The following is a 12,072-nucleotide window of genomic DNA, read 5'->3' as shown; positions in this document are numbered from 1 at the left end:
GATTACAAGTCATAGGCTTTCTGTGTAGCCAGTTTGAGGCCGCTGGGCAACTCAATAAGGCACTCAAGAAGTTTTAGAAGGGAGAGGGGTTAGAAGATTTCAGTGGAGCTGGAGATGGCTCAGAGGTTAAGAGTGCTGGCTGTTCTTCCAGAGGTCCTGAGTTCAATTCCCAGCAACCACATGGTGGCTCACAGCCATCTGTACTGAGATCTGGTGTCCTCTTCTGGAATGCAGGCATATAAGCAGGCAGAATACTGCATACACAGATTTAAAAAGATTTCAGTGGCAAAGCATATTTAGCATGTCCGGTCCTAGATTCAAGCCCAGCACTAAATAAACAAAGTGAGTTCCTGGTCTTTCTACCACAGGTGACGCATGAAGCCTCAGAATAGGCACCCTAGCTGTGTATTGTCCTGTAGACACCTTCGGTTACCTTGGAAACTGCCAGAACTCTTAAATAGAAGGACTCTCACCTCAGAAATTTATCTGCATACATCCATCTTGACCAGAGAGCCTGCAGATTTACCTCTTTGTTCTTTTAAATACAATTTGGAGTCTTACATTTTCTTAGGAAAAATAAAAGACAAGGGCATTTTTTTGTTTCAAACAAGAGTTTTTCTGTTAGCCCTGGCTGTCCTGGAACTCCCCTGAAGACCAGGCTGGCCTTGAACTCACAGAGATCAGCCTGCCTCTGCCTCTCTAAGTACTGGAATTAAAGGCATGTGCCACCGCCAGGCAGCATGGGCCTTTTTTACTAAGTGGGTCCTATGTGTTCTGATGTTGCTGACAAGTTCCATCTCTGTGAAAGTGTAAATATAATTTAAATACCTGCGATGTGGTCTGGTGTGTGGTGGATGCTATGTGTATTATCACTATTATATGTAGAACATCTGAGTCACAGATGTCCTTACAAAGTGTGCCTTAAAGTTCTCATCTCTTTAACTTTTTTATTTTTCTGTATATTAGTCTGTATTCCTATCTGGGCTACCTTTTTGGAAAAGGTGACCTTGTCCTGATAGTCTCTGGCCATCAGTTTTTCCCAACAGCTGCCATCTTTTATTCTGGGGACGTTTTCTGGATTTACTGACATCAATTACCCTGTACTAAGTTTTCTACATTGTTTAAAAAGCTGTCCTGTTGCAATAGCTATCTTATCCCTCCAAAAGTTATTCCAACAGTTCAGCTTGATTGAAAGGAGACTTTCTTATTTCATCTTTTCAAAGCAGACTTCTGGGCAAGACATTCTGTCCAGTGTTCTTATCTAGCACAGGTAAGTTCTCTTCTGGAGGCCTCTCTGGTGCTGTGCATTCAGTACGTCAAAACCCCAAGTCAGAAACCACTCCATTAGCCACCTGCCAGCACATGTGGACAGGCTGTCCCTGAGGCCTCTGCAGCTGTGTGTGCAGTAAGGTTATTTATTGTTTTTAATAACAGAATCAACAGAAAATGACATCACAGAGAGGAGCTTAAACAAAACTGAAATGTATAAGAAAGTCTAAAGCATTAATAAGACCTGGCTGTTTCTTATCTTCACTTCCCCCTTAAAATCCAGTGTACTTTGTCAAAGCAATGTGTATTTAACTGGCATGCCAGTGTTAATTTTAAAACAATCTAACAAAAATGTATCAAGTATTTCTGATTCTTTGTCAAGATAATTGTATAAATTTATGACCTGTATTAAAATATTCTTTTTAGAAAGTATTCTTACTAAGTGAAATGAGGGATATACCAGCTCAGTAATTTGTTTGTTTAGTAATAAAAAGCTCCTTTCAATCAAATAGTTTTCCTTTGGGTTTTTTCCTTAAATATCACACATTTGTTTTTTTGGCTACACAGGCCCATTAAGCAGAAGAGGAAAACAGACATAAGTTCTAGTGTAAATTTATGAAGCCATCTTGGAAACGCACTCTGATGGTCACAGGGCTAGATGGTCTCTGTCATCAGCATCATCTCCAGGAGAGGAGCACTCACTTGCTGGCAAAGGCCATTATCTGTTCCTGGAGAAAGAGGAAAGGTGAGGACAGGTGACTTCATCATCAAATAACGAAGGTGACGAAGGGAGAAACATGGCAGAGGTTCCATACAGACACTCCTTCTAGGAGTCCCTGCTTTTTTTCAGCTCTAAGAACAGGGCTGGCAGGGCTCCCCTAGGACTGGCGTTACAGATGGTCATGAGCCACCATGTGAGTGCTGGGGATTGAACCAAGGTCCCTCTGGAAGAATAGCAAGTGTTTTTCACTGCTGATTCATTTCTCCAGCCCTCAGCCCTGTATTCTTAAGTCCTTCCTACATAGTTCAAGTTACTGCTTAGATGTGGGCACCACAAACCCAGCAGGTCCTTTTATTCATAACCAGCTAGGAAGGTAGACCGGGTATGGTGGCTGGACATAGCAGCACATGCCTTTAATCCCAGTACACAGCAGGCAGAAGCAGATGGGTCACTATGATATATATATAGTCTGGTATACCTAGCCAGTTTCAGGCTAGCCAGGACTACATACAAAGTTTCTATCTCAAAAATAACTACAATAAAAAATGTTATAGGCAAGAAAATTAATTCAATTTTTAGAATTAATAGAATTTTAGAATGTCTGCAATCCTTTCTCAGTAAAGAAAAATCTTGAAGAGCAGCAGGGGCCACTTACTTTGAGAGGAGACACTGCGTTAGTTGCCTGCAAGCCCCATGTCCTGAGCAGCACCAGTGGAGTGGCACTGGTTGAATAGAGCCTTTTCAACAGGTCTGTGGCAGCCAGAAGAGCAGTATTGTGACGCTGCCTGTCTGTTTCATAGCCTGTGAGGTGGCTCATGGAACCTGGAGTTAAAAAGCAGGAACAAAGGTCAAACCCTACTCAGCAGTAAAAGATCTCTTCCTCCTCCCAGTAGACACTACCACATCTTGCTGCCTAGGGCAATTTGGCAACCCTGACCTTTACATGATGTTAGGGTACCTGAATCCTTACCTAAGTCCTTCCCATTGAAGGCTGCTGTACTGAGATGACGAACCAAGCTGGAAATGTCCCCGAAGCCCATGTTGACACCTTGTCCTGCAAGTGGATGGACTCTGTGGGCTGCATCACTAAGAATAAAGCAGCATTCAGATGTGGCCTCCAGCAACAGAGAAAGGAGTGGCCTGCTCCATTATGGTCTTACCCAATGAGTGCCACCCGAGGCCGGACGTACTCAGCAGCATGTCCCAGTCCCAGAGGAAAGAGGGCTCTGCTTTTAGCATCCACCTTGGCTATACTTGGGGGCAACTGACGAGCTGAGACCCTAGTGGGCTTCAGGAGGCTGACGACATAGTGCAACATGGTGCTGGCTGAGTCGACGAAGTCTGTGTGGTTAGCATCACTCCACTGCATGCCATCAGCCCCCAAATGGTGAAAGTGGTTAGTGACTAGTAAACAGCTAAGGCCTCAACCCCTCTATATAACCAATGCTAAAGGTAATGCTGCTTAACATGCCTAAACGGGTCTTGTTCCTGAGTGACAAGCCCCTTAAAGCACATGCAAAACTCCATTTCCCAGTATTCCCCACGGGTTTTATCTCTGGGTTGGCCCCTGACTAGAATTAAACTTTACCTTTCACTAGTCCCCAGCAATAGCCACAAATTAGCTACAGTGAAGCTCACCTTATGTCTCTAAGCTTAGGTAAAGCGTAGAACGCCCTCCCACCTCTATCTCCCGGGAACACCTTTAAACCCTCCTCTCTGTCCGCATGCTATGCTCTGCATGCATACATCTGTTACTGCACTTGTCATTCTCTCTCACTTGACTGTGCGTCCTGGAGCTGATACATAGAAGGCTCTACCCGAAAGGTGCCGTGCAGCACAGGAATATACAGTGCATGAGCCACTAACCCTGGCAGGCCTTCACCAGCACAGCAGCCACAGCTTCTGTTGTTCTGCATTTCCTGCATGCCCTCACAGAATCTAAACCAAAGACTGCACTGGCTAAGGGAAACCTGCACAATTACGCCTTTCCCCGTCCCTCCAGTAGCTGGACAGGTGATACTCACAAAGGCAGAGTTGATGGCATCCACAAACTCTTCCTCATCCATGCTGACCAGCTCTGCGGCATGATCATGGGATGTGGACCAAACCAAGGAACTCAAAGTATCTGAGAGCTGTATCAAAAGAAGAGCATCAGCCTGGTGTGGTGGCGCATGCCTGTGAGCACAGCATACAGCAGGAGGAGTGTCAAGCCTACCTGGGGTATAGTCCTCAAAACAACAACAAAAACCTGCCTCTTCTGAACTTGGGTGTTTTCAATCATAAAGGAAACCAAGAAAAGGAAGCCATGCACACATGGGACATAGTTCCTTTAAACCAGGCTGAAGGAAAGTGAAGTTCCAAAGACTGAGGCTGGCTACCTTTGAGCTAACTGGCCGGAAGATCTCTTACCGGGAGCAGAGCAATAGGCCCTGAGGGGAGAAATCTTTGCCAGGCTACGTTGTTTTCTGTGGCCTAGAATGGAAAGAAAGTTCTTATAAGGGGTGCTGAGTGCTAAGGAAAGGTCCCCAGATGGCAGCTCCAGAGCTTACCTCTGATAAATGCAGAGTAGCCACCACAGCAGACTGGTCATAGGTCCAGCTAACATTCTGGATCCCAGCAGCTCGTCTTACTCCTGAGTTGTGCCCATCAGCACCAATCTGCGTGAACACAAGGGCCTACTAAGTCTTACAACCACTTCAAAATCAAACTGCTCCAGTGTCTTTGCCCTCCTGTCTAGTCCAGGTGGAATGGGAAACCATAAGGCTTGTCTCACTCACAGCCCTACAAGGACAGCCCTACAAAATGGGACCTCAGCCTGGGACCAAATGTGGCTATCTGGACCAAGAGGTGCCAGCAATGGCCATATTCAACCAGAGTCTTTTGATATGTGAACTAGAAAAGACAGGCACAGAGTGGCCACTGCAGTTAAAAAAAGAAAAAGTTGGTGAGCAGAAAGAGAAACAAGAAAATGAGAGCCTCAAGGAGATGAATGGCACTGGGACTTCAGGAACAGAAAAGAGAACATGGCCCAAGTTTCCAACACTCCTGGGAGGCCTGGTTATCCTATCCTAAGGTGGCCCATGAGGTTGCTTCACATAAAGCAACCATCTAGCTCAGAATGCCTTGAATAGGGGGTAGTCGTTCTATAAAGAATAACTTAAAGTCGGGGTGGAGAGATAGCTCAGAGGTTAAGAGCATTGTCTGCTCTTCCAAAGGTCCTGAGTTCAATTCCCAGCAACCACATGGTGGCTCTCAACCATCTGTAATGAGGTCTGGTGCCCTCTTCTGGCCTGCAGGCATACACACAGACAGAATATTATATACATAATAAATAAATAAATAAAATAAAAAAAGAATAACTTAAAGTCACCCCATGGTGTCCATCTGACAATACAGACTCTAGAATGTAAGGTATGAACATGCAAGACCCCTGACAAAGCAAGAATCTTCAACTACCAACAGTTTGGTCTGGAGGGTGCTGCCATCACCTAGGGTAATATGGACCCAAGGGCTGGAGTCTGTCATGGAAAACGGGGCAGGCCAGGCATAGTCAACAGCTTTGCTCCTGTAGAGAACCCTCACACGGTCTGCAGAAGGCAAAAGAGAAAGAAGCAAAACATCAGAAAGGTGGGTAAGGACTGAGCACAAACTGTAAGTGCCTAAAAGCAAGGCCCCTGGATAGCCCTGTCCTGTCATTTACTGGCAAGCAAGAAAAGCAAGAACCAAAAGTAAGTCAAATCATTAACACTCTGGCCCTGGAACTGCTGGTAAAGAGCAAAAGCCAGAGAACCACTCAATGTCAGAAAGATAACAAGAGCAAGTACTAGCTGGGCACAGTGGAGCATGCCTTTAATTCTAGCAGAGGCAGGCACATCTTTTTGAGTTTGAGGCTAACCTGGTCTACAGAGGAAGTTCTAGGCTAGCCAGAGCTACACAGTGAAATCCTGACTCAACATCCCCATCCCCAACACAAATGAGAAAAAGAGAGAGAGAAAATTCTAGCATAGGCTCTCCTCCTAATTTTACTGTGTCTGAACGGAGGGTGGGGGGGTGGGGGGTATGATGACACGACACACACACACCACAGGCTGAAATATGTGTTTATACCTCAAAAGATTTTCTTCTTGGGTGCTACATTATAGTTAGATGAAGAAATAAACTCTGGTGCACAATCTCAGGGGACAATGGTAACAGATGACAGTGATGTAGGTAGATCAGTGGAAAAGCACGTGCCTAGCATGATGTAAATCCTAGGTTCAGCCCAAGATATAGACACAGACAGACAAACAGAGAGATAGACAGACACCAGACAGACACACACACACAATGATTCTGGTGATGGAGCCTAAGGCCTTACACACTAGACAACTGATCTACCATTGAATATACCAGCAGTCCAAAATTTTGTTTTGCTGTTTCTCAAGACAGGGTTTCTTTGTGTAACCCTGGCTGTCCTGGAATCTCACTCTGTAGACCAGGCTGGCCTCGAACTCAGACATACACCTGCCTCTGCTTCTTAAATGCTGGAATTAAAGGTGTACACTACCACTGCTGCCCAGCCCTAAATTATTTTTAAAAGCTAGATGGTGGCCCATTACATAAATGAATGAACAATATCCCATATAAAAAAAAATTAACAAGCTGGGCGTGGTGGCACATGCCTCTAATTCTCGTATTTGGGAAGTAGCGGCAGGAAGACCAGGAGTTAAAGGCTAGGTGGAACTACATAGTGAGTTAGTTTAAAGCCAGTCTAAGCTACATGAGATCCTGTCTTACAAGACTCAAAGAAAAAAAGCAAAACTCATATAAATTGCTTCCAGTTTTTCTCTCACTTGCATCCCAAGATATTATACAGAGGAATTCATCTATCTCCTAAGTAGTTTATATCCAGAACATGCATAGAACTCTTCTAACTAAAAAACAAAAAAATGACCCATTTTTAAATGTGCAAAAGATTTTCAACAGATATTTCTCTAAAGCAAACAGACAAATAATCACAGGACATTATTAACGTTATTACTCACTAAGTAAACAGACTCAATGTGCAAAAGTATAATGGGCCACACTAGGACCACTATAAGTTAAAAGCCAGCACTGAGAAGGATGTGGAGAAAGTGAGCCACTTAAACCAGGGGAAGGTGAATGATGCATCCTCTAGAAATGGTCTGGCGATGCCTGAGAATGTTAAATACAGAATTATGATGTGACTATGCAACTCCACTTCCAAGTGAGGAAAACACATGTTGCTGGGCCTGCTTCTGCAAGCTACTTGTGAGGCCGAGACAAGCAGTTACAACTTAGAACCTGCCTAGACTACAGAGTGAGTTTAAGGCCAGCCTGAGCAACCTGCTGAGACCCTGTCCAAAACAGAGAGCTGGGAAAATAGCTGAGAGTAGAGAGATTGCCTAGCTTTTAAGACCCTGCATTCAATCCTGCGTCCTGGAGAACACATAAAACAACAAACCAGCCATCACACAAACCAGTCACGATACTATTCACCAACTGCCCAAAGTGGAAAAACACAAATTCTATTAACTGATGAATAAATAAATGCAATTTGATATATCCATACAATAAAACATTATTAGCGATAAAAAGAAAGAGTATTACTAGTTCACGCTACAATGTGACTGACTCTAACCCCTAATCCAGTGTGGCTCACTTCTGAGCTGCTGAGAACAGACAGCTCTAGAAAGATAAAAGCAAAGGTTCAGTAAGAATGAGGAATGACAATAAGGTGTGAGGTTTCCTTCTGAGTGATGGAGACGTTCTAAAGAATCCTGAGGCAATAGATGCACAACTCTATAGATACACTGAAAGTCACCAAGTTACACAGGTAAAATGGGAGAATTTGATGGTATTCAAGTTTATTCAAATAAAGCTGGTAAAAAGAAAGGTAAATCCTAAAAGAATTCCCCCCTCCCTTTTTTTTCTTGAAAAGACCTCACTATGTATCCCTGATTGGCCTGGAATTCACTATTCAGTCCTGGCTGGCTTCAAATGCCAGACCTGCCTGCCTCTGTCTCCCGAGTGCTGGCATTAAAGGTGTGCCACCACATCTGGCCATCGGGCTATTCAGTATCTGTAAAAGGGCCTTTTATAAGGGGCTACAAGAGGGTCTTTTCTTCTGACAAGTACAGAGGCAATCATTTCCCAGAGAGGAATGGAGATGGCAGCTCACCTGCCACAGCCTCCAGCTGCTTGGTGAGAGCACACATGATGACGTCATTTTCCACTATGTAGCCCATGTCATCTAAGTTATCCCTATCGAACATGATCAAGGCCTCTGAGCAGGAGTCCCACACCTGCAAACACAAAGAAAAGTGCATTAACCCTAAAGAAAATGAAACACAATTCCAACCCCAAGCCAGATGTGGCTTTCCAGAATGAGGTAGCACATCCCAGTCTGTCGGCTGTCGGCCGACAAAATTAAGGGAAAGGAGGTACCTGCATCCGCCGGAAGGCTTTGCACCGCATATTGCAGATGTGGTCCCATGCACCAAAACCTAAAAAAAAAAAAACACACAGTGACCTCACATGGACCTCTGCTCCTGGGCTCCCTTGTGTCTCTCCAACTGCTAAGCAGGAGGTTGTTTTCAGTGTTTTCCAAAAGCAGAAGGGAAAAGCTCTTCAAGCTGTCAGGGTCAAGCCCTTCAGCTCTCTGCTCCAGATCACACAGCAGGAAGACGCCAAAAGGCCAGAGCACAGTAAAGCAGTGATAATAAAAAAGGAAAAGTAAGCAGCATCAGCCTTTTTCCTTACTAGCTGTTATTAGCTATGAACATTCTAAAGACTGTTTTCTTCATTTCTTCATGGCACCAAGTACATTTGTGCTTTGAAGCAATATTTACTGAGCATCTAACAAGGGCCAATTATAATTTTAGATCCAGAGTAGATCAAACAAATTCCCATGTACAGCTGATATTTTAGCTGAAGAGACAGACAACATGAACATGCACATAATATAATGTCAGGACAGCCAGGGCAGTTACACAGAGAAACCCTGTCCCGAGAAACTATAAAGAAAGGGAAAGAAAAGAAAAGAAGGATCTCTAGGAACTAAGGAGGTAACTCCATACATGTAGTGGTTATGCCTCATATCATCCCAGCAGTTGGGAGGTGGAAGCAGAGGGACCAGCATTCAAGATTAAGTTCAAGGCCAGATTCTATCTTTGAAAAAGGAAAAGAAGCCAGCCTCTAGTCCCAGCACTCAAGAGGCAGGGCCAGGCAGATTTCTGAGTTCAAGGCCAGCCTGGTCTCCAAAGCAAGTTTCAGGAGAATGAGGAAAGATAGCACAAGCAAGCTATCAAGCTAAAGTGACTGAAGAGTTTAATTCTAGATAGAACGGTGTCAGGTAGGGTGGCCTGATGGAGTACCACATAGCACAGACAGACAATTCATCTACATCCCCAAAAAAGACCATTAAAATGCAGACTCCCCAGCCCGCCTGAGGCCTGACTTGGAATAGAGTGAACATAGGGGACTAAATAATAATGTCTAACATCATAAATGAGGTGACATGATGGATCCACGTGTCTCGAGATGTCCTCTCCAGACCAGGACTGGACACTGTCCACTTCAGCAGCCCTCATCTTCAGTTATGACCACTGCCAAGCCTACCTGCTCACTCCCCACTGCGAGCTTCCTCTCCCCTGCTCTGGGGACTGACCTATGGGCCTGCTCTGTGCCCTGTGGGAAAGCCGAGAGGAGAGGAGAGGAGGCAGGACCAGGAGTCGGGCTCATCTACTACTCACTACTGAGCAGGGTTGCAGAGCCAGGGGAGATGGAACTGACTCTGTTGCTGTAAGTGTCTGACAGTTTCTCCAGTACTTTCTTTGGACCTGCCTCTAGCAACAGGATTTTCTTATCACGAAAATGAATGTCATGTCCTAAAAAAGAAGAAGAATTAACATTTTAATTAATTTTTTGAATTTAATTACAAGGACTTAATTACACAGTAGGGCAACTACAACTAATAACAATGCTGCACACTTCTAAAGAGAGCAGAATTTTCAAAGTTTTCATCATAAAGAAATAATAAATGCTTAAGGAAAGGTTTAAGCAGACTTAAAATTATGTGTGTATCAAACATTACAAGGCACACCATTAATAAGTATACTTTTTATGCTTTAAGTTTTCAATCAGAAACAAATACAAATACAGGTAGCTCACACCTGTAATCCTAGCACCTAGAGGCTAAGGTGGGATATTTGCTGTTGTGTGATATTTTCATTGTGTTCTGGCAAGTAAAGCTTGCTTGGAGTCAGAAAGTGATAAGGTGAACGGAAACAGGACCCTTTCTGGTTGGAGAAACGGAACAGGTAGGAAGGGACTGTGGCACTCTCTCTGCTTCTCTGATTGGTCAAGTTTTTTACCCTGATATCTCACTCGGTTTTTAATGATAAGATTAATTAGATTTATGCTTCAGGTTACCATGATTTTCTAGTCAGCCTAGGCTACAGAACGAGAACACGTCTCAAAAACAAACAAAGCACAAAACACCAACAAAAACAAAAGAGACGAACTAGTCTCGTAACCTTGGATGTGAAGTTTCTAGGCTGGGGATACAGACAGTGGTGGCATATGCCTTTAATCCCAGCACTCGGGAGGCAGAGGCAGGAGGATCTTTGTGGGTTCGAGATTAGCCTGGTCTATAAGAGCTAGTTCCAGGACAGGCTCCAAAGCTACAGAGAAACCCTGTCTCGAAAAACCAAAAAAGAATGGATTTAAATGTACTAGGGAACTGTTCCCAAACTCAGATGTGAGAGGGAACTACACGCAGGAAACATAATTAGCTGCATGTCTGAAGAGGAATAAAGACAGAGTGAACTTAAAGGGAAAATTAATAAAAATTTAATAAAATTTAAAAATTTTAATAAAAGCCTACATGAATTAGGAGTGTGTTTGGAACCCCAGCTTTAGAGAGGCAGATGGGGGGAGGGGTGCCACTTCAAGTTCCAGGCCAGCCAGGACTACAGAATAGGACCTCATTTCAAAAGAATAAACAAACAAAAGCCTAATGAAAATGTCTTATATATTGTTTGTTTGTGGGTTTTTTTTGTTTTTTTGTTTTTTTTTTTTTTTGGACAGAGGGTTTTATACACCTGATGCTGACCTGAATCAACTTATAACTGCAGAAAAGGCAAATTACAGACAGGAGGCTGGAGACTAGCTCTTTAGGGCTGAGAGAATAAGAAATGGAATAACTTCTAATGAGCTCCAAGATTTTTTTTTTGTTTTGTTTCTAAGAATAAGGAAAGTGTACTAAAACTTACTGTGTTGATTTTTTTTTTGGGGGGGGGGGGTTCGAGACAGGGTTGCTCTGTGGTTCTGGAGCCTGTCCTGGAGCCTGTCCTTGTAGACCAGGTTGGCCTGGAACTCACAGAGATCCGCCTGCCCCTGCCTCCTGAGTGCTGGGATTAAAGGCGTGCGCCACCACTGCCCCGCTACATAACTCTGCGAATGTATTAAAAAAAACAGATTGGACTGCATGCTGCTTTAAGTGGGAGGGCTTATAACTATGTGAACTGTACTGTGAGCAGCTTTAGGGCCGGGCGCCTTTAATCCCAGCCCTAGAGAGAAAGAAGCAGGCGGATCTCTGGAGTCCAGTTTGGTCTGTTATCCAATACTACAAGGCTCATAAATTCTGGGCAGTTCCCACGGGTCGGGCTGACTTATAAGGCCCGCCCACTTTTGATCCCATAGGACTGAAGCATCGTGCTCATTCCTGTGGGTCCGAGGGCTCCCCAGGGAGGGAAGCCAGCAAACCACCAGGTCAGGCTGTGAGCAATGTCCGTCCCTCCGCAGCCCAGTTCCCCACCAGCCACCGCCGGGGTGAACCTACCCAAGGCACAAGCCATGGCAGCGCCCACCAGGCCTCCTCCTGACACCACCACATCGTACACGGTGTCTGCCGAGGAGCCGGTCCATCGCCGACAGGCAGCTAGAGGGCGTCGTCCGGCCGCAAGCGGCGCGCTACTCCACCAGCGGACACACAGCAAACCGGTCATCGAGCCACTGCGGGCCGCCATAATGACTCGCGCGTGCGCCCTGGACACTCCAAACACCCGCCTGGGTAGCAC

General features: G+C 44.8%; 1 protein-coding gene across 1 annotated transcript; it reads right to left on the bottom strand.

Annotated features, from left to right (window-relative positions):
• Positions 1 to 1,395: 1,395 nt before the first annotated feature.
• On the bottom strand, positions 1,396 to 12,036 carry Coq6 (coenzyme Q6, monooxygenase). Its single transcript, XM_050164502.1, has 12 exons — positions 11,835 to 12,036; positions 9,745 to 9,879; positions 8,438 to 8,496; positions 8,172 to 8,295; positions 5,447 to 5,577; positions 4,540 to 4,647; positions 4,400 to 4,462; positions 4,015 to 4,122; positions 3,151 to 3,353; positions 2,961 to 3,076; positions 2,646 to 2,812; positions 1,396 to 1,997 (listed from the first exon to the last, which is right to left on the bottom strand). The coding sequence occupies exons 1-12, from the start codon at positions 12,019 to 12,021 to the stop codon at positions 1,968 to 1,970; spliced, it is 1,431 nt and encodes a 476-aa protein (XP_050020459.1). The 5' UTR covers positions 12,022 to 12,036; the 3' UTR covers positions 1,396 to 1,967.
• Between the last annotated feature and the right edge of the window lie 36 nt (positions 12,037 to 12,072).

The sequence above is a fragment of the Alexandromys fortis genome, unplaced genomic scaffold (genome assembly GCF_014885135.2).
Source record: "Alexandromys fortis isolate MF-2015 unplaced genomic scaffold, M_Fortis_MF-2015_v1.1 scaffold_159, whole genome shotgun sequence".
Taxonomy (NCBI): Eukaryota; Metazoa; Chordata; class Mammalia; order Rodentia; family Cricetidae; genus Alexandromys; species Alexandromys fortis.
Note: the sequence above shows the minus strand (reverse complement) of the source record. Positions and strands in the feature narration are given on the sequence as shown.